The following is a 25,861-nucleotide window of genomic DNA, read 5'->3' as shown; positions in this document are numbered from 1 at the left end:
TCCATTAGATGTGAGTTAGTGTAGGATTACTTGGAGAAAGATTCCAGTGGGTTAAAGCGCGTCCTGTGAACTCTAGAGCTGTACGAAAACAAGTGGAAGAAGAGCAGTGAGCCAGTGGTGGGTGCGGATGGAATCCCCAGTGTCCAGACGGAAAGGAAGCCGGAAAAGGAGGAGCGGGAGCAGATACAGTTGGGACAGCCATGTTGATAACTGCATCGGTGGTCAGTGCTCTGTGTGTTGTAAGGAGATGGACTTGATAAAAAAGCCAAGTGCTGTCTAAAGAGACCAGCTTAAATATAAGCAGACAGATTAAAAATAAAAAGATAAAAAAATAAAACGTGCAACACCGATCCTAAGAGAGCTGGAGAGGCTGTATCATAGGAGACAAATTAGACTCCAGAACTTGGAAGAGTCAGAAGTCATCTCATCATGTGAAAGGGGTCAACTGAACATGAAGACATAGCAACTTCATGTATGTTCTCTTAGTGAAAGAAGCCGGACAAAAGAGGGTATATACTGCATGATTCCATGTGTATGCTCTTCTAGAAAAGATTAAGTTGTAGTGATTGAAAGCTGGTCAGTGTTTCCCTGAGCGTGATCAGGGTGAGTGGCCTTTTGCACACGAAAAGATGCTCCATGTGTTAGCCTGGGAGATGCACACATAAACGTGAAGTGAGCAGCTTAGGAAGGCACAGGGAGTCCGTGGGGTGATGGGAGTGTTTGATATCTTGATTGTGGTGGTGGTCTCCTGAGTCCTTGCCTTCTTCAAAACTCGTCAGACTGCGTCCTTGTTATAGACTGTGTTGGTTGTGAATCACTGCTGTCTGCCTGCTGCTTTGTAATGAAAGGAACTGGAAGCAAGGAGCCTTGGGAGTCACCATCAAGGACATGTTCAAGTCAACTTGATCAAGTTTGACACCTATTAAAAATAATGCAGAGGAGGAGTTTAAATCACATGATATGACAACATTTAATTGGAAATAAAATGGGGGATACAGGTTTAGATTTGTTATGGGAATCTAAAACTTCATAAAAACATACCTCCAAAAGATGAAAGGAAAACACACCAAAAATGTGATGATGGTAGTTTCAATATGGGGGCATCCTGGGTAACTTTTACTTTTCTGCCCTATGGTTTTCTCTGTTCCCCAAAATTCTGTGATGAACTTGTATGCTTTTGTTGTAAGAAATCACTTTAAATGCAATTTGAAACATTTGAGATTGTCTTATCAACGAATCCCCAAGTTAGACTTTTTTGAAAAGTGTCCTCTTCCCATTCCCCAGTGTTGGGAGTAATGTACTGAAGTTTCCAGTCACTGAGTCGCCGTCTGTCCCGTGGTCCCATGGACCCAGTGCCTGTTTTTGTCCTCTCATAGTGTTTCCCAGATGGGGATGCTATTTGAGAAGATGTCGATAAAGCCTTCAATGGCTGCTTCGTGTGCAAACGGCTGCGTGTCATAACCTCTCTTGGAGAATCACCAAGCTGTACGTGAAACATGAATTAATTTCCTGTTCAGACTTGTCCCACCTCTGAGATATCTCACCATATATCTGCAAATGTCCCAAAATCCAAAATGATCTGAACCCTAGAACACTTCTGAACTTCAGCGTTTTGGATAAAGGACACTCAACCCATAGTTTATGTAAAAGTGTAAACTTGGTTCCCCAGGCCAGATGGCTTTGTGAATGTCGTCTACACTGTAGGTTTCATTGTTTCTTCCAGTCTCCTTCCTCTGACTCTTCTCCCGCCCCACACATCAGCATTCCAATCTCAGCGGGAAGAGGAGCAGGAAGCCACCGGCAGTGCCAGCAGCCCCAGCGGCAGCTGTGAGCTACTGAGGCCGAGCAGCGTCCTCACAGGCAGCAGGCAGGCAGGCAGAAATGAGCAGACACAACACACGAGGCTCCGAACAGATCTCCGCAGGCAAAGGGCGGCGTGGACCCCGCTTCAGGGAGGCTTGGTTTTGAGGAACTTAAGGAATCCAGGAGCCCCTGCTTACTGCTCTCCGAGGTTTCGGTGACCTGCAGTCTGAAACAGAACATGGAAAATTCCAGAAATAGAGAATTCATAACCTTTACACTCACCATTCTGAGTAGCATGGTGGAATCTTGCACTGTACTCCAGCGCACCTGGGATGTACAACATTCCTGCGTCCCGTGTGTACAGGTGGTACGTGCTCTCCAGCCTCTACACCCAGACACACTGTGTAACTACCCCGCTTGTCCCACGTCCACCCCGTGTGCCTGCTCACCCTCACTCACGGAGCAGCTGCCGTGGTCATCAGATCCGCAGTTCTTGTATCCCAGGGCTTGTCTTCAAGTCACCCTTATTTTACTTAATAATAGCCCCAAACTGCACGTACAATTTTGTCACAACATATTTTACTTGTTTTATTATTGGTTATCGTTGGTAATTTCCTACCATGTCTGCATTGTAAATTAAACTTTACCACATGTGTGTATGCACAGGAAAAAAGCATCATATTTAGGGTTTGGCACTGTCTGTGGCTTCAGGCATCCCCCAGGGGTCTTGGAAAAGATGAGGGGGGTGCTGCTGTACCTGCTCCCCTCTTCCGAGGACACCACATTAATTATTTCATCAGTCACCCATCCTCCCGGAGCACAGTGTGGCATTACAGCATGGCTAAACGATCAGTCCAGCGCCCCTCTTCCTGGGCAGGAATCCCAGCTTCGCACTTCAGGGCAGTTACTTATTCTCTGTCTCCTTTTTCTCACCTGTGAAATGGAGATGACAGGGAAGCAGTGAGGATGAAGCCGATTTTCACATACATGTAAAGCGCCCAAAGCAGTGTCTCCCACAGCCTAAGCCCAGTGTGTTTGCTGTTAACGATGTGGCTGATTGAGGACAGCATCTACGTCCGGTGATCATCTCCACACCAGGCATGGCAGCTGGAGTGGCGAACAGATATCCGAGCTGTGTCCTGTGGCCAGGGAGGGAGGACCATGTGGTGGGCAGCCCCACGGCAAGTCCTGAGTTCGAGTGGGCGTGGAGCAAGGTCCTGCCCAAAAGCAGAGTGTGCGTACAAAGAAAGTGAAGCCGTGTGAGGCTGGTGCTCCCGTCACACGAGGCGCCCAGCCAGCGTGAGCCCGGGAGCAGCCGCTCTGCAGCTTGGTTCCAGTGGGGTCCTGTCGCACCAGACAGGAGACAGGCACAGAGAAATGCAGTTCCTCCCCCAGTCATCCGTGAGCGGGTGGCAGAGCCAGGATCTGAACTGAGCATTTTCCGACTCAAGAGGCCTGTGTATGTTGCACTTTTTGTCTTTCTCGTCTTGATATTTGCCCCGAAAACAGACCCAGGCCCACATGCCTGTGGGCAAGGGAAGCCCCAGCCAAACGTCAGCTAAACCTTGGCTTCTGAGCTTTCAAGAATCCAAATTTTGATTTGAAGGGGTTTTTCAAGGGTAATTTTCACTATTTGCAATTTTGGTCTTACGCTCTATCCCTGGAAACAAACTCCCGCCTAAACCACAGCATCTCTGAGTTCCTTGAGCACCTCCTGCCCTTGTGGGCCTGCAGCTGTAAGCAATTGTGATGGGGCTGGCATAGCCTTCTCATTCCCACCGAGACCTCACCGCTCACAGCAGCTGCCCACAATAGGTGCTCTGTGGGAACATAATTGAGCCCAAATGGATATCCCCAAAGCCAGCTTGGCCAGACAGTCCTTACAAGAAATGCCTGTTGTCCCTGGGATTCATGGTTGGCATCACTCGCTGTGGCATGCCAGGGCAGCTACAAGAAAGACAGCCTTACAGGGCTACGGAGGCTGCCCTGCCACAAAGGGACGGGAGGGACCTGAATTTATCCAGGGGCCTAGAGAGGGAGAGGAGGGTGGATTCAAGACAGACTCGGAATCAGTGGGACGTGGTGAACAGTTGGCTGTGGAGGGTGAATGGGAGCGACGCTTTCTGGCTTCCTTAGTAGTTGGATTAAGTCCGACACCAAGCTTTCTGCCCTCTGAGAGTTTGCACCTGCTGTGTGCTTTGTGCTTAAAGGAAGATCTGATTCTTTGCGTCCTCTTCGCTTCTGAACTTTCTGTGCAGCCTCTTCTTACGTGACTCCCTTATCAGACGCGCCAGTCAGTATCTGGAGCGGCCTCGCGTTAGTTCTAACACCGGCTGCCTCACCGTTTCTGCTAGTGCTGACAGGGCTTGACACACGCGTCGCCGTCTATATATTTAGGGTCAACACAGACATTCTCTCTTGAAGTCTTTGACGTCCTTTGAGTAATTTTTTTCTTTGAACTTACTGGGAAGCAGTGCATTAGTTTGAACTTGGGTTAATAGAAGACACTCAGGGGAGCAGATCGGTACCACGTGCAGTCCTGATAAAGTTTAAGGTCATGGGATTCTCATGAGGTCGTCTGTGTCAAGAAGCAACTCGGGACTGCCGCTGTCTTCTGGGAGCACTGGGGGGAGGGGAGACGGGTGCTTGGTTATTTGGAGGAGGCTGCTCGTTGGGGCTCCTGTTCGTGTTCTGTTGTCTCACTTTCCCTTCAAGTGGTGTGAAAAGGAAGCACTTGTCTCCTACAATTAAGATGGTAGTAGGATAAACCGAACAGGTGACTACTTGCCTTGGCTAATTTTCTGTCATTAACCTCGTTCAGTTTGGAGAAGAGAGTGGTAAGATTAGCCTGCAAGCACGTGAGACTCCCCACCAGCCGCTGGGTGGGGTGGGGGCTGTTCCGGGCTGTGGAAAGGTGTGTCATCGCCTGTGGGGCAGTTTTACCTTCTCAGTACGGACTGCAGAGGCAAAATGGCAGACCAGAAAGGAAACCCGTTCCTTTGCAGCATCCCCTGGTCGGGATAACAAGCCCTCGGTAGCCGTGCACATCCCTCCCCTGACTGGGGGCCGTTCCCTGGGTGGCATCGCTGGAGCCTGAGCCTTGGGAGTAGGGGGGAAAGCCAGTGGCCTTAGTCTGCTCTCTATCACTGTAACAAGACACCCGAGGCCGGGTAACTCAGAGGAAGAGAGGGTTTTACTTAGCTCATAGTTGTGGAGCCCAGGATTATGGCTCCAGCCTCCCCGCTCAGCTCCCGTGAGGGCCCCACCATCACAACGGTAGCAGAGATCGAATCTCGGGCGGGAAGCCAGGATGTGGGAGGGGTTAGGCTCATTTATTTGCCAACAACTTTCTCAGGAAAACCCGCTTAATCCCTCCCAGGGCAGTGCCCCTCATAGCCTTACAGTAGGTGCCACCGCTGCTTAACATCACCGCACTGGGCACGAGCTTCTGACACGTGACCCTGGGGAGAGGACACACTCAAGCCGTACGCAAACTGCAGCACCAGTGAATGCAGACGCTAGAGTGGGAACCAGGTGTCCCTGTGGTCACTCCTCAAGATGCCACTGAGACCGTAACTGCTAGAGTGCCTGTGCTGGGCCGTGGCTGCGTTAGGTCGTGCCATGGGGAAACAGATCCTCCTAACCTGGCATTGCTGATGAGCAGAATGTGTCCAAGAGGCGCATCTCCGGAGGGGCAATGGCAGAAGGGAAGCCACTGTGCTCCGTGGTGTCCCCTGTAGGAGAGGGGCAGACCTTTAAGTGTGCTGTTTTAGACCAGCCACCTCAGCCCTCTGATAGCTTTAACGCCCACCTCCGTGACCTGCTTGATGTCCGCCTTCGTCAAGTGGAATCTGTGGAGGCTGCGTGGTGAAAATGCAGTTCACCTTATTCGTCATCACCCGAATCTGCTGTTCGAAACGTCAGTCACAGTGAGGAAGAGCCGGTAGAAAAGCCCATTCCTCCGTGTAGGTACCATCAGAACTTTCTGGGGGCCGGCACTGTGGCACAGCGGGGTACACTGACACCGGCATCCCATACAAGCACCAGCTCGAGTTCTAGCTGCTCCACTTCCAATCCAGAGCCCTGCTAATGAGCCTGGGAAAGCGACAGAAGATGGCCCACGTGCATGGTTCCCTGCCACCCACATGGAGACCAGGATGGAGTTCTAGGCTCCTGACTTCAGCCTGGCCCAGCCCTGGCCATTGCAGCCATTTGGGGAGTGAACTAGCGGATGAAAGATCTCTTTCTCTGTCTCTCCCCCTCTCTCTCCATAACTCTGCCTTCAAGTAAATAAAATAATTCTTTGGGACTTTAAATAGACTCAGGCCTTCAAAAGTATCCACATTCTATTTAGTTGTAATAGGGACTGAACTTTTCATGTAAGCTTAATTACCATTTAAAGGGAATGTCTTACCTCTCTCCCCCACTTTACCCACTCCATCTCTTCCTTGGAAATCTAAGCCCTACTATCAATTATATTTATAAATATCCAAAATACTTGGTTTTTTTTTTTCACTCATGAAACCAAAATGCTGCAACCCACTGTGCTGTGTACCTTGTGGGAGCAGCAGGCCTCACTGGCACACATAATTCTCATCTGAGCGCCTGTGCTGTGTGCTGTGGAGCGTGAGGCGACCTTCACTGCATCTCATGTGCAGGTGCTGTAGCTCGCCAGGTCAGCCCTAGTTCTTAACAAAGGAGCCATGAGATTCTCAGAAGAGCTGCCACCTTTACAATGACCTAACTGAACGGCGGCAGGGAAGCTAAATAAATGTGCTCTCTGCCCGGCTCACTTCCTCTCAAGCCCAACTCATCAGACAGAATCAAGACTTTGTTTTGCCCTGCGAAGTTAGGCTGTAATTGAGTCACAGAAGGCATTGTATGCAAACGCGTGTGCAGAGCTGATGGCCCTGTGTGCTTTGTCACAGCAGTACAGAAGAAGGCCCTATGAGCAGGAGTGGAGCTGGCCCCTGCCCAGGGGTGAGATCTGGGCAGATGTGAGAAGAGGGAAAGCATCCCAGGTGGGTGGGATGAGTGAGAGAGACATGGAGGCAGGAGGCAGTGAGTTACATGTGGGCGCTAGGCAAGCCAATATGCCAGGTTGGACTGGCCTGACCACATTGGGCCTATCAAGAGATACCTGCTCCCACGAGTCCCTCTGCTTCCGCTGGCCACTTCCCACTCATCCCTCGGGTCTTTGCTCAGACACCCGCCCTCTGACCAATGCCCTCCCCTCAACCAAGTCTGTGCCGGGTGCCTGCCCCCATGCTCTGTACCCTCTCTGTTTCCTGCCACCTATCATTCATAGATTGTGGCAGCCACCAGACTCCATGAGGGCAGAAACTATGCCTATGTCCTCAGCACCTGGCTTAGCCTGGTGGCTGGGACCTAATGGATGCTCAGTGGAGATGGGCAGTGCGGGGTGTGAGGAAAGGAAATGGACAGATCTGGTTGTGCAAGTGGAGGTAGAGATGCAGAGGCCCAGACCTGTGGCTGAGACCCCGTAGGGAGCTGGGGCCCAGTCCTTCAAGCCCAGCCTCCGCACCGTGCCCTGAAGAAAGGCCTCATACATTTTGCTTGCTCCTGCAAAGCAGGAAAAACTCCATCCATATCCTTTAGTGTGAGGGAGACAGTAGTACGTACACCCCAGGCAGGTTAAAGAAAAACGCAGCCGGTGGCTAGAGCAGGCACAGCAATGCACATAAAGGCTGTGTTGCAACACTCAGGCTCCTTGAGAGACTTACAGCACATTTGGAAATTCTTTTTTTTTTCTTTTTTATTTTTTTGCCAGGCAGAGTTAGACAGTGAGAGAGAGACAGAGAGAGAGTTATAGACCGAGAGAGAGACGGAGAAAGGTCTTCCTTCCATTGGTTCACCCCCCAAGTGGCCGCTAAGGCCGGTGCTGCGCAGATCCGAAGCCAGGAGCCAGGTGCAGGGCCCAAGCACTTGGGCCATCCTCCACTGCCCTCCTGGGCCACAGCAGAGAGCTGGACTGGAAGAGGAGCAACCAGGACTAGCACCCGGGGTGCCGGCGCCTCAGGCAGAGGATTAGCCTAGTGAGCCGTGGCGCCAGCCTGGAAATTCTTTTAGTGCCATTCTGATGGACAAGGAGAGCCATCTCTGGCCTTTATTCCTGTTTTGGGATTTTTGTTGTTGTTACGTTTTTTTTATTTGAAAGAGTTACAGAGGGGGAGAGACAAGGAGAGAGATCTTCTGTCTGCTGCTTCACTCCCCAAATGGCCTCAACAGCCAGGGCTGGACCTGGCCAAAACCTGGAGCCTGGAGCTCCATCCGGGTGTCCCACGGGGGTGGCAGTGGCCCAAGCACTCGGCCTGTCCTTCCCAGGTGCACTAGCAGGGACCTGGGTCAGAAGCGGAGCAGCCAGGACTCGAACCAACACTCATATGGGATTGCAGGCAGTGGCTTAAACCACGGTGCCCCCAGCACTAGCCCCCGGTTTGTGGTTCTTGAGCTTCCTGCCAAAGTAGGTGCCCCACGCCAGGATTTTTCCAGTGGATTCAGCGTCCCCGTCTGATTCCACGAAAAAGGTGATGTGGATGTCAGGCTGCTCTACTGGCTGGTTCTCAGTTGTGCTGATACAAAGCAGCAGCAGGGGAACTACTGACCAGTTGGAAATTCTTCCTGGAAGTCATGTTTGGGAAGAGCCTCCCCATGGCAATGACAGGACCTGTTAAGAGAGCACCACACCCATCAGCTCATTCCAGCCGTGGGAAATGGAGGTGTTGTCCGAGCCCGAGCCAGGACCACGCCGCCGGGGAGCCTGGCTCTGCAGTCTGGGCTCCAGCACCCCTTCCCCGTGTGGCCCTCTGGAAGTAGCTCAGCTGTCTACGCTTCTTGTGTCCCGCTTATGAACTGCAGATCACACCACCTGCCTGAGTGTCGGTGGGAGTCAACATCCGTCAGGGCCCATGATATGGAGAGCACAGAGTAAACGCAGGTGGGAATCTTAAGATGTGCCTACCACATGAACAGCTGTATAGTGGATTGTAATTGTACATTTTTCGTTGGCATTGACTAGTCATTAACTGCAGTGTATCATCTAGGTTTATTGCTGCCAAAACTCCCTTACTTAAGAAGAGTCATTACCATTAATAAAGCTAAAGGGAAGAATTTTGAGCAGGGTGCAGACAAACCAATCTCCGTTTCCAAAGCAGCGTGCCCAGCGAGCATCCTGGATACGCATGGTCTTCCATCGGGGCCGAGCTCTGGCTTGCCTTGGATCACACACTCTCCTTCTCCGTGGCGTGGAGGGCTGCCTGTCGAGGGTTGGTCTGTTGTGGTATGCTTCCTGCAGTTCTACTTTTCCTTTGTGATTGGCTGTGGATTCCATTACTCCAGCACTGAACTGTAATTTTACAGGAGTTGTCAGCCCAGCGAGATCTCCCCCTCTGGTGGCCTGCCTCCTCTACCTCTCCCTGATCCCCGGCTAGCTCTGTTCCTTAGTGCAGTCTGTGGGCCTTGTCCATCTAGAATGTACGTTGTTCTGCTGTGGCACACTGTCTTGATTTGTTTCAGAATAAATTATTTGAGGGGCTGGTGCTGTGGCATAGAAGGTTAAACTTCTGCCTGAAGTCCCAGCATCCCATATGGACACTCGTTTGAGTCCTGGCTGCACCACTTCCAGTCCAGCTCTTTAATGAGCCTGGGAAAGCAGTGGAAGATGGCCCAAGTGCTTGGGCCCCTGTGCCCAAATGGGAGACCTGGAAGAAGCTCCTGGCTCCTGGCTTTAGATCAGCACAGCTCTGGCCATTGCAGCCATCTGGGGAGTGACCCAGCACGTTGAAGACCTCTTCCCACCCTCCCTCCCTCCCGCCCACACACACTCTCTCTTTCTCTTTCTCTCTCTCTCGCCTTTTCTCTGTATTTCAAATAAATAAATAAATCTTCTTTAAAAAAGATAATTACTTGCTGTGCTGTTTTCCTCTGTTCTCTTCCTAGAAGTCCTGTTGTCCTAATCTACTCTCCCAGCTGATGACTTTGGCATTTACTCCGTGTTTCCACACGACATGCTGTGATTGCTGGTTTGTCACAGTTCCCACAGGTGCTATCCATCGGCCTGCCCTTACCCAAAATGAGGGTTTTGCTCTTTACTCCCATACCCCTCCCTCCACGGTCTCCCTGCTCTGCTCTTGGTTTCAGGTTTGGTTGATTCAGTGTGCAGTGTCGAGTTACCACGTTGCTGCGGCTGCTGCTGCCTCTCCATGCAGGCATTGTTTGCTGTAGAGCCTTGGGATGTTGTCTTCCTCTGTTTGCTTCATTTTTAAGGCCTTTGTCCCTGACTTTTCCCTAAACTCTACCCTGGCCATCTGAATCACCTCTCAAGGCCTTGAGACCCCAGAGGGGTTTCAGTCTGGTTTCTTGGCAATGTCTCTCTGGAAGTTTCTGGCTACATGGCGGGGTCAGCTCCAGCCATCATCCGTCAGGCTCATCTGAGGTGTCCTTAGTCACCCCTCTGAGCTGGAGCTCCTGTGCCCTGGAAGAATCTTAGTTCCTTCTGTGGGACTGGTACATGAGACACAAATATTTTGTGTTCAGATACTTCTGAAAATATCTTTAGTCTACCATGAAAACGAACCATGTAGCAATGTATATTTCTATACTAGAAGTAATCTTCCAGGTCTCCCACGTGGGTGCAGGGGCCCAAAGACCTGGGCCATCTTCTGCTGCTTTTCTAGGCCATAGCAGAGAGCTGGATCACAACTGGAGCAGCTGGGATCGGAACTGGTGCCCATATGGGATGCCGGCACCGCAGGCAGCGGCTTTACCTGCTGTGCCACAGTGCTGGCCGTAAAGGCATTACCTTTTAACCTGCAGGGTTGCTGTAAGATGTCAGGAACCACTTGGGGACTCCCAGTGGCATTGGTTCTGTCTGGAAGGTGGCTCAGGCCTCCTCCTGGCCCTGTCTGAGACCTAATGTGGGGGGTGGGGGGTCTTGATCCCTCCATTGTTTGTGACATCTTGTCAGTCTGGAGATACATGTGCGTCTGCTCTGATCATCTTTCCCCATTTATTTTAAGACAATTATTTTCTCTGCTCCCTTTTCTGTACTCACGTCTTTGAAATCCTGTGACACTGACCTCCTGAGCACTTGCCTTCTGATTTTCCATGTTCACATCTTTTTGCTGTACTCTCTGACATTTTTCCTCTACCCTGAAAAAAAAAAAAAGAATCTCATCTCAACTTTGAGTATAATTATCCTTCTTTTATGTCATATCCTGTTCTTGTTTCTCTGATATCTTTCCTTATCTCTCTGGAGATTATTAACAGTGATACTTAAGTTTGTTCCATTTTCTTTTTTAGTTCTTTTCCCCCTCTGGTACTTTTTACTTTTTTTTTTTTCCTTAATTTTCCCAATTAATTTGTTTTGGCTTCTGTCGTGTGCGTGGTTTTCCGCACATACATGTCTGGTGATCCTGAGTTTTCTGCCTATGTTTCATTGTGAAGACCTCAAGAGCAAACTTGGAGTTTTAGGACCAAAGGCTGGCGTGAGGCCCATGTTCTTACGGGAAGGAGCCCGGGTGAGCCTGGGCCTCGGCGATTCTCCTGAGTGGCCCTGTCAGGTCCTCCGATCAGGACACAGTCAGCCAGCTCCAAGGGTGCCTGGTCAGCTAAGCCCTCGGCAAGGCTACCATCGTCTAATTTCCCCCGCTTGCAGCGTGGTGCCCGCCCTGCAGGGCCCTGTGACCTCCAGTCCCACTGCCCGGCAAAGTGAGGCAGCTGCCAAGTGATGAGGACCGGGGAGGCCCCGGCCGCTCCCGAGGAGACTCTGATAATCAGGCCTCCCTTCCTGAGCTGGCAGGGGCTCCGCGAGCGCGAGCCGAGCCCAGGCCCAGCCCTCCCCGCTGCGGGCCCAGGACACCCTGCCAGGGCCTCTGCGAAGTCCCCCAGACCCGTCTGCCTCCATCCCAGCTGCCAGATGCTGGCTTCTCTTTCCTGTTCGTGTGGCCCTTGTCGAGTTTATTTCTGTTGTGAAAGGAGTCTGGGGAAGGAGCAAAATCGTGTGCAAACTACCGCCTTTATCCAGAAGCTGAGACCAGCGCTGTTGTCACTCACTGAAATCCAACCACCGCGGCCTCACATCTACACCCTAACAAGACAGCTCTTCCCAAAAACAGTTCTCGAGAGCTTTTGTGATATCGGCTCACAACAGGAGTCCGTTGCTCTCCTGCCCCTTAGGTCTAACTGTCCCCTAAACTTGACTTATTTGCCTGACTTTGCTTTTGATGTTCCTTAGAGGGGCTTCCAGCTGAGTAGATTCCCTTAGCATCTCATCTTGCCATATTGCGCTCCGTTCTCTCACTGTCCAGCACTCTCTATCCCTACTTAATGCTTATCAGGGGCCAATAATTTATTTAAAAATGGAACCCTACAGGGTCCCTGACGGGTGAGCTGTTGATCTAAGTTAGCAGGGAGTCGTCCCTATTAGTTAGCCAAGTCCTCTGCTCGCTGTCAAGCCACCGTCATTTCCTTTCCGTAACACTGCCGCTGTACGTTGAGTCATGATAGTGCCTGTTGGGGCAAGTTCGCTGTTACCTTTTGCTTGTTAATACAAGTGTCTCGTGTATTGTTGTAACTGAATGCTTTTGGCCCTTAGCCGAAACTTTTGCTTACTGCCCTCATGCAGACCTGGTGCAAATTAGAAAGTTGGTTTTTGCCAACTGGGTTCTGTTTTGAGCCATTTCCTGGTTCCATTTGATTGCTCCGTGGCTATATTAATTACAGAGGGCAACGCCACGCCCTTAGAGCCCGTGTGATTGTAGCAAGGGTTTTCGAGATGGCGGCTCCGCAGACGGTGTTCAGACAGCAGTGAGAAAGGCTTGCTGGAGCTCCTACCTGTAAAGTGCCAAGGAAGCTCGAAACCCAGGTCTGACTTGCAGCCTGGATTTAGCCATTGCTTTCAAGGGGGACCATCCCCTTCCCATCTCCCACTCCCACTAGTGCTGCCGATCCCATGTCGGCCTGTGTGTGTGACTGGCAAAGCAATCAAAGAGAATCTGCCATAGACAGCCATGCAGCGTGTTGATATAAACAGGAATTAAATGTTTGCCTTTGGTCGAGGGTGAAGAGATACCGCTGACCTGGTCGGCTAACACAGGGCTAGGCAGGCCGAACCCCAGCCGAGGTTTGTATCTTTACTGTCCTTGGGATGAGAGGTGGCAAAAGAGAAAAGGAGTTGATATGGAAGGAAAAGAGGAGAAAGAGGAAGGCAAAGACGGAGAGCTCAGGGAAGAGGAGTGCATGGTCAGACTGCATGAGAACTTTGAAGCCGAAGGTTTTCGTGTTCTGGCTCTCTACGGAAAGAGGTTGCAAACCCCTGGTCTTCAGACCCCTCTGTCTTGGCCTCATTCAGTTCCCGACCACATACTCACTCTGAAGTCTGGGGAGACAGGCTGATATTTTTAATTTCACTATAGATACATAGATTTGAATCACCAGTTCCCAGGTCTGTGACTCTGAAAGGAATGACCAGCGTGTAGGACAGTGGAGTGTGTGTGTGCATAGAAGACGACACAGCAGTGACAAATGGAGAACGCAGCAGAGCTGCCCTCAGGGTGCCCCTGGCCACTCCGGCATGGGTGGCCATGCTGCCCCAGTGGTCTGCAGCACCTGCTGCTCCTCAGAGGTCTGAAATGGGGACAGAAATAAAATTAAAACACGCCTGCGAAATGCAAGTAACCTTTCATTTGCTGAAAACCCAGCCGAAAAGAGGGTTCCACTTAAACAATGAATGTTAGAATCGAATGTGCACACTTGTAAACAGCCCTAGCTAGCGTAATGCTTTATCCTCCCTGCTGTGGGTGTTAGTCGAGATTTGACCTTTATCTGTAAGAGACGTACAAGGGTCACCTGGACCTTAGGTTATCTAGCTGTAAAACGTTTTCAATCTTCATGCTCCAGGACTTCCACATTCCATTTCCAGGCAGTGTGCCAGAAATTTAGCTCTGCTCCCACCACTCCCTTGCTTTGACATTCTCATCTCTATCTCCACTGTTAAATTGATCTTGTCAACATTACTGGAAAAAACAAGCAAACACATTAACTACCAAAGACCCTTTTTTAAGATAATGCGTCTGTAAAAGTTTCGGGAAAGGATGGGTTGAGAGCTGTGGATCGCTCAGCTTGCTGTGCTGTCGTGCTCACACTGTGGTGGGACATCGATTGCGTTTGACAAATTCAGCCCCGTAATAAACATTCCTGCAACAGTGAAACAGCCCCGATGCCGTCGGGAAGTGATGTGACAGACGTTCAGGTGGTTAATCAGAACCGAAGCTTGTGAGACCAGTGTATGTCTCAGTACTCGAACTACCCCTGGCCGATGGACATGGAAGAGTCGTCGTCTTGGCACCTGTGGCTCTCATCGTTGGGTAGCCATCTAGTGCTCCGTTCTCCCCTTTCATCTCACTGTGGCTCTAATGCCACATGCAAATTGTGCTGTGTTCACAGGATTCACCTCCAACTGATAAGACAAACTCATTCTAAGATGAACGTTGAAGGGCAGCCGTCGTAAGCCGGGCAAGGCTGCCGCCTGCAACACAAGCATTCCACATGGGTGCCAGTTCCTGTCCCAGCTGCTCCACTTCCGATCTAGCTCCCTGCTAATGCACCTGGGAAAGCAGCAGAGGATGGCCCAAGTGCTTGGGCCCCTGCCACCCATGTAGGAGACCTGGATGAAGCTCCTGGTTCCTGGTTTTGGCCTGGCCCAGCCCTGGCCGTTGTGGCCATCTGGGGAGTGAACCAGCAGATGGAAGATTCTCTCTCTTTCTCTCTGTAACTCTGACTTTCAAATAATTAAATCTTTAAAAAAAAATAGCATTGAAGTCAGGCTTTTTAATTTCCTAATTAAAAAAAATGCATCTATAAAAATAAGTAAGTTAAACTATATAGTATGGTCTGTTGTTTGAACATTAGATTGTAGAAATCCAGAGGTCAACAATGAAAAAAAGGTAAACCTAAAATTGAGAAGTAGAATTTTAGCAAGAATTTGGCCTTGAAGCTGCCGAGCTTATGCTGTGTAGGTGGACGTGAGAAAAACTGACAGACCCTCACAGCGGTCAACCATGGATGTGAGGGAAGGCAACCAGAGTCCAGATCAGACTCCAGCCAAGTCACAGCGAGAGGCCGACATACCCTGTCCAAGCAGGAAATGAACAATCAGTGGTGCTCTTGGGGGGTGTGATCCTCTGAGGTTTACTGATGAGGCCCGCGCTGTCTGGGAAGCCCAGCGCGACTTGGACACAGTAGAGGGATGGATGAGTGGTTGATTAAAGCAGAAACTTGGGTGTCGACCTCATGGATGCTGCATTACCTCTAAAGCTACTAACAGAAGAAAAAAAAAATACAAAGAAGGAGAAGAGAAAAGACTTTATTTATCTTAATTGATTTTATCTAGAATAGTCTAAATGTTTGGAATCCCTTAGAGTGGCCGATTCCTTTGCGGGCTGATCTGTTCATGTCTGAAGTCTTATTGCTGAATGCATCATGCTTTTCTTAGAAAGAAGGGGGGGGTGGAAAACTGCACTTTGAAAATATCGGGAAAGGCTTTGAAAGTCACTGTTGCTCTAATAATAGGTGAGTGGCCGCCTGTTGCTAATGAGCTCACACACACCCCTGCTGGGGCCGTCCTGGGGACTGCAGCTGCTCCCAGCAATTAGGAGCTGATTAAGTGTTTATCTTCTTTACAGGTGGGAAGGAAAGAATGAAAATGAAGTGGGCAGATGTAAAGAAACCGGCAAAGTTCACGTGACTGTGGATCTCAAATACTACCGACCTACTGAAGTGGTAAGAACGCGCGCCGCCCAGTTCAAGGCCACACTTGGCAGGCCTGGTGGGAGAATGCTCTCACCCAGTGCCTGCTGCCAACCTTCAGAGCGCCCAGTGCAGCTCTCTGGCATCCTGCTGCAGGCATTTCCCAGTCGAGAGCACGGCAAATCAAACTTGAGATAGCGTGTTGAGCGCAAAATCTGTTGCTCGCTAAAGGACGGCGGGGTAAATCACATCCAAGGAAATCTTTGGTTTCAAGAAATGGAGACACGGATCTCCTCCTCGTGTTGGGTTCCTGTTCCCTGGCTGATCTTTGATAGGACCTGCAGGACCCTGGGGTCTGGAGGACCCGCCTCCCTCTGTAGCTGTGCCTGTCAGCACTCACGCCCACCCACACGTGAACACACACACCACTAAGCCGTAAACAGTCTCCCAGACACGTCTTTAAAGACTCAGCTCTAGTTTCAGCTCCTCTGTGAAGTCTTTTCTTGGTCCCATATTCCAACATCACTGAAATTTCTACTTCCTTTGTAGTGTCTGCTGCCCATAATTCTAATACCTAATTCTAAACGAGTAGAATAATCACTTGTTTACATGCCTTTCCTACCTGACCAACCTGTGAGTGCTTCAAAGACACAGAATATCTTATACTATAACAAATGGGTGCTTAATAAATAGCGACTGATTGGTAGATGGTAGAAGGGTGGAGGAGCTGTAGATTGTTCAAACATCTTCCTTCCCTAAATTTATGAAAATGTCTGGCTTGGTGTTGCCCCTCCGATGTTGTCTACCCTCAGTAAAGGTTACAAAACGGAAGGTCCTAAGTGCACCCAGAGAGAGCAGAAGGCAGTGTCTCAGAGAGAGATGCTCCGATGTGATGGTTAGCACACCAAGCGAGCCTCGCCGAGAGTGGAATCCTTCAGAAGCCCTTTTACTGGTCTAGAAGCAAATTCCCGTACATCGTGTGGCCTGTAGAGATCAGGAAAGCCCCGGGGCAGACAGACTGAAAGTGCGTGTGTCATGAGCGACCACCCTTGCAAGTGTGTTCTTTCATGCCCAAGAAAAAGCTGTATTTCATGTACTCTTGGACGCAGGAGGAAGTCAGAAGGAGAGGAAGCAAGCGGTGCTTGGGAGAGCTGGGGCTGTTCGGCTGGCGCATTGTCCCGGGCAGGGCGTGGCCGCCCTGACACAGCGAGCAATTGTTCCCAGTGCTAATGGAGAGTGGGTGTGCCTAGGAGAGGATGTGCCCTGTCCCTGGGGGAGGAAGATACGGGCCTGCTCTCTGGGCTGCTGACACAGCAAGGACTGCCCCCGCTGAGCCCAGTTTCACTCCGTTTGTCTCGTGGTCCTAACACCTTTTCGTGGAACATCGCACAAGCCACATATGTGGACAGACATGTCTGTGCTTACGAACAAAACTGTCTCAGTAGAAGGCCCACAAAGCCGACTGAGACTTCAATTCCTACAACAACCTCAAGCGTAGCTCTTTCTAGACAGCAAAATAGTTTCAAAAGCTAGGAAGTCATTAAGAATGGCTTGTCTGTCATTCTGACTGAGGCAAGGTACGGGATTGATAAGGGCAAAGAACAAAAGCAGTGGCTGAACAGGAAAAAGGACCCTGGGCCTAACAAGACTGCTCTTGAATCCCAATCAGCCCCTTTCCTGCGGGACACACACCCCTCCCCTGCTTTTGTTCATGCAGATGCTATCATCGTACCTGTTCTGCAGCTCTGTTGACACCAGCATTGTTTGAATGTGAGAGGTGTCTGATTTCATATGCCTGCTCCTCTCTCCAGGATCCCCTCCAGGATCCCCTCCACGCCCTACTCTGGATCTTGAACTGTATTTCCTCTCGAGGCCCGCACCCCCCCCACCCCCCCACCCCTGCTCCCGCCCAGGCTGTATCCATTCTGTGCCCTCTTCTTGAGCAGCTTGTCTTGTTGAGCTTCTAACCTCATTCCTCAGAACAGGAGTTTTCCTAAAGGTTGGATCAGCTTGGCAGGCTTCTGTTGGGTTGCCTCAGGGGGTGAGACTCTTCCCACTGAAAGGTGACCAGCTCTGGAGACTACAAACTAAAGGAGCCTTTGCTTAGGTGTGGGGGCCTAGCAACCAGCAGCGTCCCCACCCTCGGTCACCTGAGTCCGGTGAAGTGCCCGGTTTCTCGGACGTTTGTCAGCACGTAGGTAGGGAGACGTGGAATCTTTCACGTCTAAACCGTATCCTTCCTGCCCGGGGTTTCCTTCCATTCTTCCAGGATTCTGTGAAAGTTTGTTCTCCTGATCCACTTCCACCGTCCGCCCACCCCTCCTCCCAGATCCTCAGCACACGGGGCAGGAGCAGCCGAAAGCACACATTGCCTCTCCTGAGAGTCAGAGGGTGCCCGGATGACTGACAGGAAAGAGGAAAATGCTGTCTGGAAAATTTGAAGGGGAAAAAAAGGAAAGAGCGATGAGGACGTAGCAGGCCTCAGAACACCCCTGTCCTAGGGCAGAACTCGAGGTTGTTTTCTGGGTAAGGCTCAGACTAGCCTGAAGAAAGCCAACTTAGCCGAGGCAGGCACTGACTTGAGAGAGACTGCTGATCTTCTGGTGCACAGTTGTTCCCGTGTGCAGACCGCTGTGCTCCCTCACTGCTGTAACCACGGGACCCGTCGTGAGCCCTCTCGAAGGTTCTTGTCCTGGACAAAGGACTGCAGCCTGCAGTCAGAGCGGGGTCAAGCCAGGCCTGCTGGTGTCCACCTCTGAGCCCGTCGTGGGCTCTGCCTGAGGTGTGTCACAGTTCTGCTGCTCCAGAGAGCCTGGTCCTGGACGTGCAGCTGCGAACTTCTCGTGGCCCCTGCAGTCCGTTGTTTGCTGATGGCCTGTCAATCCTCGAGTTTTCTGCCGCTCCAGATTTCTGCCTGTGTCGTCCTCTGTGCGTACAGGGACACTTGGATGTATTGTGTTAGGCACTCATTCCTGGAGAGGAAATGGTATTGTGCTCAGGTTTGGGCCCCTGCGCCAGGCTTGGCTGAGTTCAAAACTTGTCAGTGGCTGGCTGTGTGACCTTAGGCAAGTTACTTAAGTTCTCCGTGCCTGTTTTCTCAGCTTCAAACATGGAGTTAATAATACAACTTCTTTCAAAGAATTGTTGGAGAATTTACAGAGTCAGTTATACAGTGTCTGACACGCAGTAAACCCTCAGTATTGGTGCTGCTCTTGTTACTTATTTATTCACTCGCTAATTATTTATCAGACACAGTACTAGAACCCGGGGAATAGAATGGTGAACAAGAGAGACACGGTTCCTACCCTCATGGAGGTTGTAGACATAGAGGTGATTCCAGCTCCTGGAATCTGGTACCTCTGGGAAAGAGGAATAACTTCATCAGTGAATTATACAGATTAACCATTTCAGAGTTCATAACAAGGGATAATTGAGGTTCCAACAAATAGTAATCTGTAAGTGGATTTTTTAATGTGTGTGTTATCTTGGTTTTCATCTTTCCTTTTTTTCCTCATGTTTCAGTAGCTATTTAGTGGTGTGGAGATAATTGCATAACTATGAGAAAATTGATATTGACCCATTACTTAATTTTTAAAAAAACCACAAAGATGTCTTCTTTTTATTTGAGAATTTTTAACTTGGAAAACTTACAAAGGAAGGAATAATGAAATATTCATCTTATGCCAAATTTTTAACCAGACCAAATAGTCAATCCACTCTATAAAAAAAAAAAAAAAAGCTTCTTTATAATACAGAGCACCTGAGGAAATAGGCTGGAGACACATTTATAGACCAAAATCAAGTATTTTTCATGAAAAACATCTTGGCTTCAACTCGACTGTTATAGTGTTTTCCTTACTATATCGCTGTCTCTTGCCTTCATTTTTTTACAGTCATTTCCCGTTGTATTTCTAATGTCCTCCGTTGTATCTGAGGTTTGTTTTATTTACTTAAAATATTTATTCCTAATCTTTATAAATATTAGAAAAAACCAGGGGTTGAAATCTAGAACTAAGAAAGCAGTAGCTTCAAAGAAGTCCAACCAGCTAGTTCCAGCAGCACCTCTCTCTCCTGAGCAAATTGCCATACGCTGTGGAACTGTCCCTGCCACCAACACCCCTCCCAAGCTTTTCCTATTATTTTTCTGTAAATGCTGTTAAGTTAAACGGCCTATAATTGCTTACTCTGTCTCTTAGCCCTGTTCAGAATGATGTGTGACACTGTCCAGAGCCCAGGAACCTGAGCTGTCACCGAGCACTTGAATGAATACCAGTTAGCGCTTCCCCCCGGCTCTGTCCCTGTGTATTTGGGGGTGAAAAGCCCTCAGTGTGTTCACCAGCCTAGCCTTTTATCCTGAAACCACCCCCCCCTTCTCCCATGGCTGTTCTCACCACCTCCTCACACTTCCCCTCGAGAAGCAGGAAATTAGATACTCCCGGCTCTAGCCACTGGCCCGCTGCAGCTCTGTTAGCTCTCCGGCCACCTCACCCGTCCTGATCCCGCTGACCTCCGAGGCTCCACTCCTCCCGCCACCTCTGCTCTTTGTTCGTTCCTCTGATGGTGGGAGCTGGGATCAGAGGATGCCGAGAGAGCTGCTGGAGGGCTGGTGCCTTTCTGCCCACACTGCGGGGCCTGGAGAAGAAGCAGCTGGGCTGAAGTCTGGCAGGGTCCCTTCCGATTTTACTGTCCCAGCATCCTCCGCGTCCGTACTGCCAGGCCAGTGTGGGGTGGGACGTCTGACCACTTGGGTTTTGTAAATAGTCTGTATCTCTCAGTCACTGTTTGTGTATGTAAGCCCCTCTTAGGCTGCGCACACTGATCTTTATATCCTTCCTTAATCACGTTGGCCTCTCCTGCCCTTTTCCTCCTGTGGCCTTCACCAAGAGAGCTTTAAGTCCCCATCTCTCTAGCTGGTTCTCTACTATTTCACTGTGCTTTCTATACTCCATAGGCTTCCAGCCAAAGCCCCCAGGGGCATAGAGCGATCCTCTTATGGCCTGTGAGCCCTTGCTTGCTGTCCCCAGAGAGGGCATCTCCTAGCTAAGGAAATAGTAACCTGGACTGACGGCAATGCTCTCAACTTCCTCCCATTTTCTCCTGAAAGGTTCTTTCCTTATGATCATACTTGGATTACAGTGATGTTATTAAAGACTCAAAGACCTATATATGTAGTTATATACCTTTCCTTACCTAAAATATTTTTTTTATTTTTTCCTTAAGCCTCTCAGGCGTCTTTAATGTAGATGTTTTCATTACTTGCACCAATAGAGAATTCCTCTAAAACCTGTACCTTTTTGTCCAAAAAGCTATCCAAGTAGGGACTGTTCTCAGCTATAATCACAGTGTTGACCTCTCCATACCTACAGATTAATTTCCGAAACCTTTTTGCATCTTAGACATTTGTTGTAGCTTTTGCAGCTGCTTTCCTTAGGAACAACAATGAGTAGTTGAGCTTAGCTTCTAGCTAAACGAGCCCTGATGTCGGTCACCCAGAGTGTAGCATTGCTTATGAGAGACCATCACTGATATGATGGCACGTTCCATCTCCAGTCAATGAATCTTGGATTCTGGAATTTTCAAAATCCCTATTGGCTCTGTGTGTGTGTGTGTGTGTTTTAACAATGTACTTCCTGTTTTGTCAAGCCCGATTTGTCTTCTAAAATAATTTTAATTAAGAATCTCTATTCGTGGAAATCTCATGACCCTGTGCTGCCTTATGTTGCCAGTGAGTCTGATGGTTCCTTACCAATTTGGGTTTTTTTCACTGTTCACCTAGAATTAGTTGCTCTCCAGAACCAGATATTCTGAATCTACCAAAGTGTTGTCTACCAGTACCCGCCTTTTTCTCACCCTAGATGCCTTCTCTTGCTTCACTCCCCACACCCTCGCTCATTCCAGCCTGGTTTCTTCACTCACTGTTACATGTGCTAGCAAAGTTGAGAGCTCCCTGTGCGCCTGTGTCATAGGCCCCAACGTGACAGCCCTGCGCTGATGTCCCTCCTTCCTCCTTAGCGGCTCTCATCTCCCTTCTGCATGTGTGTGGTTCACATGCATGGCCTGCCATTAAATGCCTGCCTCCATCCAGCTGCAGTTCAGCAATAGAATATATCCTTAATATCAAAATCCAGTGTGCACAGTTTGTAAAATTCTAGAATGAAATTTCCAGGCTCCTAAACAAGTCAGATGTACAGTCTTTCATGAAAACCTGGTAAAAGAACATCTCAACTAAAAGTGAGTAGGTGTGGAGGTATTAAAAGTCTCTCCAGGCCGGTGCCGCAGCTCACTAGGCTAATTAATCCTCCACCTGCGGCACTGGCACTCCGGGTTCTAGTCCCGGTCGGGGCGCTGGTTCTGTCCTGGTTGCTCCTCTTGCAGTCTAGCTCTCTGCTGGGCCAGGGAAGGCAGTGGAGGATGGCCCAAGTGCTTGGGCCCTGCACCCTCAAGGGAGACCAGCAGGAAGCACCTGGCTCCTGGCTTCGGATTGGTGCAGCGCGCCGGCTGTAGCGGCCATTTGGGTGGTGAACCAACGGAAGGAAGACCTTTCTCTCTCTCTCTCTCTCACTAACTCTGCCTGTCAAAAAAAAAAAAAAAGTCTCTCCAGTTTTTAGGATTCATTACAGGAATCCATGTACATTTGAAATGTGATTCGAATTGACCTTCAGCTTCTCAGAAATATATAAGTACATATACATAAAATATAAGACTGAGTTCTTATTGATTCAGTTGAAACAGAATGCTTATTATATTTCTTACCATGAAAATTTAACACTGATGACAACTGACAAAAATGGATTAGATGAGGTTCTTGTCTGATGGTGACTCCCAGCCAGATGACCATGGAGTGAGGGGCCAGCTGTGGAGCTCCGGGGACAGTCCAGGGCAGTAAAGGCTGGAGAAACAGTGAGAGGTGCAAGGAGCTGGCAGATATGGAGAGCACAGGGTCAGGGCTTGGACAGGACAGGGATGCAGCGAAGCCCGGCTGAGGGTGCCCCTGAGGATGAACGGCTACGTAGTGATGGGAGGTGGGGAGGTGATGATGCCGTAACCCACATCAGAGACCTAGGGAGAGCACTGGGTTTGCAGGGGAGGTGGTGGGGAGTTCTGTTACAGCCAGGGAGCCTGGGGCCGTCATGTTGCAATATAGAAGCGGCAGGTGGAGGCCTGGTGTAGAGGAAGAGGTCAGGCATAAGAGGTGAGAGTTGAAGCCTTGAGAGGAGCTCCCAAATAGAGCATTTCTTGGGGGAAAGAAGAGCCAGGCAAACCTGAATTCCACCACGTAGGTCTCAGAAGCACATTTGGACAAAATGGGTTAAGAATTCATGGAAGTCACAAACAAAGCCCTCGTATCCAAGAGCCATTGGACAAAACTAAAGTGTCTCCCACCCTGAGTGATGACCCCTGCCTGCACAGCCTCCCTCAGGATTCCAGGGACCAATGCCAAGGCCTGGGAGGTGATTGCCACGTCTCAGTCCCAGCACACAGTGGCAGAAGCAAGCAGAGACGCAATGTCAAATGGAAGCATTCCGAAGTCAGGTCACAAGGAATTCAGAATTCTTAAAGATGAAAGGGCTTATATAAGTATAAGGTACTTTGTGCTACATATTATTGTTTTTATTACTGTCATCATTATTAATTATTATCATTATCATCATATACTCCTGTGAAATCGTTGGTTATCAAAAGGCATCTTCTGGGGCAGGCATTTGACCCAGCGATGAAGACACTGGTTAGGACACCTGCGTCCATATCGGAGGACCTGGGTTCGATACCTGGCTCTGGCCCCTGATTCCAGCTTCCTGCTAGTGGGGACCTTGGGAGGCAGTGACGATGACTCAAGTGGTTGGATACTTGCCACCCAAGGAGGAGATCTGGACTGAGTTCCTGGCTCCCGGCTCCGCTCTCACCCCCAGCAAAGAGAGCATTTAGATAGCCATCCAGCAGATGAGAGCTCTGTGTGTGTGTGTTTCTGTGTGTGTTGCTGTCTCTCTCTCTCTTTTCTCTGTGTGTCTCTCAAATAAATAAAAATTTTTAAAAAGACATCCTCTGAAAGAGTAATTTGGGCTTTTCAACTCCTAGTATTTTCTTTTGTTAAATATTTAACTTTCTTTTGTACCTAGATAGCTTCATGCAGAAAAAAGTCTTTTCCTACTTAGTACTGCCAGCTCTGTACTTTAAATATATATATAAATAAATATATATATATATATATATTTGAAAGCGCAAGTGAGAGAGAGAGACGTCTTCCATCCAGTGCTTCATTCCTCAGATGGCTACAACAGCCGGAGCTGAACCAGGAACTCCATCTGAGTCTCCCATGTGGGTGGTAGGAGCCCATGTATTTGAGCCATAATTCACGGCTTCCCAGGAACATTAGTAGGCAGCTGGATCAGAAGCAGCGTAGCCAGGACACAGCAGCACTCCGATGTGGCCTGGGGGCATCCCAAGCAGTGGCTTATCTCACTGTGCCACCATGCCTACCCCAAGCTGTGTACTACCTGATCTGGTGGTAGGAATGGGTGCCAGGGACATATTGGCTTCTGTTGCTGCCTGAGTCGTGTGTCCCCAGGGGCAACAACAGGCCCTGACATCTCCCAGATTCTGTGGTGACTCTAACAATGTCCACGTCCCCAACAGGCCAGAGAGCAGCTGCCAAGGAAACAGCATGAGGTGTCATCGCAGGCCTCCCCACTCCTCAGGTGGATGCCCGCAAAAGCGTTCCCTTGTGCTTACTCTGCAGAGCCCCCTGGGTGTCACTTTTTTAATGTCTTATTTTATTTATTTGAAAGAGAGAAATCTCATATACACTGGTTCACTCCCCAAATGAACAAGCTTTGGACTGCATAAGGGTGAGGCCAGGAGCCAGGAACTCAGTTCGGGTCTCCCATGTGGGTGGCAGGGACCCAACTCCTTGAGTCACCACCACCTGCTGCCTCCCAGGGTGCACGTCCGCAGGAAGCTGGGGTCGGAAGCAGCGCCAGGACTGTAGCCCAGGCTCTCTGACGTGGGGTGCGGCTGTCCGTCAGCGTAACTGCTGCTCAGACACAGCCCTGGGTGTCTCTTTTATAGTCTCAGATCTGTGTTGCTTTCCTATTGCTCCAACAACAAATTACCACGCAGCTGGTGGCTGAAACCCCCCGCCCCGAGTTATCATCTTATAGATGTGGAGGTCAGATGCACCCGGGGCGACAGTCAGGGTGCGGAGGGCGCTGCATTCTTTCTGTGGGCCTCGGGGGTTCTTGGAGTACTGAAGGAAGTGAGCATTTTGAGCTGTGGCCACGCCAGTGCCTTCTGTCACTCAGAAAGCGCGTTGTTGTTCACGTCTGGCTCATTGTTCACACTCTAAAGACCTGCCAGGCACACGGCAGCTGGAAGTGAGGGCGGATCCCACGGAGGTGTGAGGACACCAGGCAGAGGCACAAGCTCGGGAGGGTTTCTGTTGGCGGGGGAGACTTCCCACCTGTGACAGGAAGTGCTGTGGCAATGAACCAGCAGCAGGTACAGAGGTGGCTGGCTGGCACTGTCAGATCAAAGGTCAGGCCCAGCCTGGGGGCCAGTGGGAGTGAGTTTGGTGTGGACCATCCCCGCCTCACGGCCTGCAGCACTCCCCTTCCCTGCACCTGCCCATGCAGCAACACGGCTCCTCCTCCTCTCCTTTGGCCTTTTCTTCCTCGACGTTTCTGCCTTTACTTTGGCCTCCTTTCTTCCCTTGTCTCTTCTTGCTGCCAGGAGTCTACGACCAGTCTTATGTCCCCCTTACACTGCACACAGCCGCTCCTCATGGGGACCACAAGCCTGTCTTGCAGTGGCTGCCCTCTGACCCCTGATGGGCTCGTGTTCACCCAGCGGTCCCCCAACCATTCCATTATGTTTGAGACAGATTCTAACACAGTTCTCAGCTGTTTTAGTAATTAAAAGTCAGAGTCTAGAGTAGAGAATACCTTACTTTCCTAAGAGATTTGTCTGTATTGGAAGCAGGGGTCTTTACCAGTCATTCCAAGAAGATCAAGCTAAAGGTGTTTTTTCTGCTATTTCTTCATGAAATGTTTCCCTGTTTTATAGGAACTTTGTTGAGGATGAAATTGATGTGTAAAAGCTTTTTTTTTAAAAAAAAAAAAAAGATTTATTCATATATTTAAAAGGCAGAGTTATAGAGAGAGGGAGCGACAGAGAGATAAGAGATCTTCTATCTGCTGGGTCACTCCCCTAATGGCTGCACCAACCAGGGCTGGGCTAGCCAACGCCAGGAGCTGGAAGCTTCATCCAGGTGTCCCACGTGAGTGGCAGGGGCCCA

General features: G+C 49.9%; 1 protein-coding gene across 2 annotated transcripts in view; it reads left to right on the top strand.

Moving 5' to 3' along the window:
- The window catches only part of GMDS (GDP-mannose 4,6-dehydratase), a 632,400-nt gene that overhangs the window by 516,357 nt on the left and 90,182 nt on the right, over positions 1–25,861 (top strand). For both annotated transcript variants that reach the window (XM_062187315.1, XM_062187317.1), the window contains exon 9: positions 15,507–15,603. In XM_062187315.1, the coding sequence (XP_062043299.1) occupies positions 15,507–15,603 (97 nt within the window). The remainder of the gene's footprint in view (positions 1–15,506; positions 15,604–25,861) is intronic.

Source organism: Lepus europaeus, chromosome 3 (genome assembly GCF_033115175.1).
Source record: "Lepus europaeus isolate LE1 chromosome 3, mLepTim1.pri, whole genome shotgun sequence".
Taxonomy (NCBI): domain Eukaryota; kingdom Metazoa; phylum Chordata; class Mammalia; order Lagomorpha; family Leporidae; genus Lepus; species Lepus europaeus.
The sequence above is the reverse complement of the archived record's forward strand: the minus strand, read 5'-3'. Positions and strand labels throughout refer to the sequence as shown.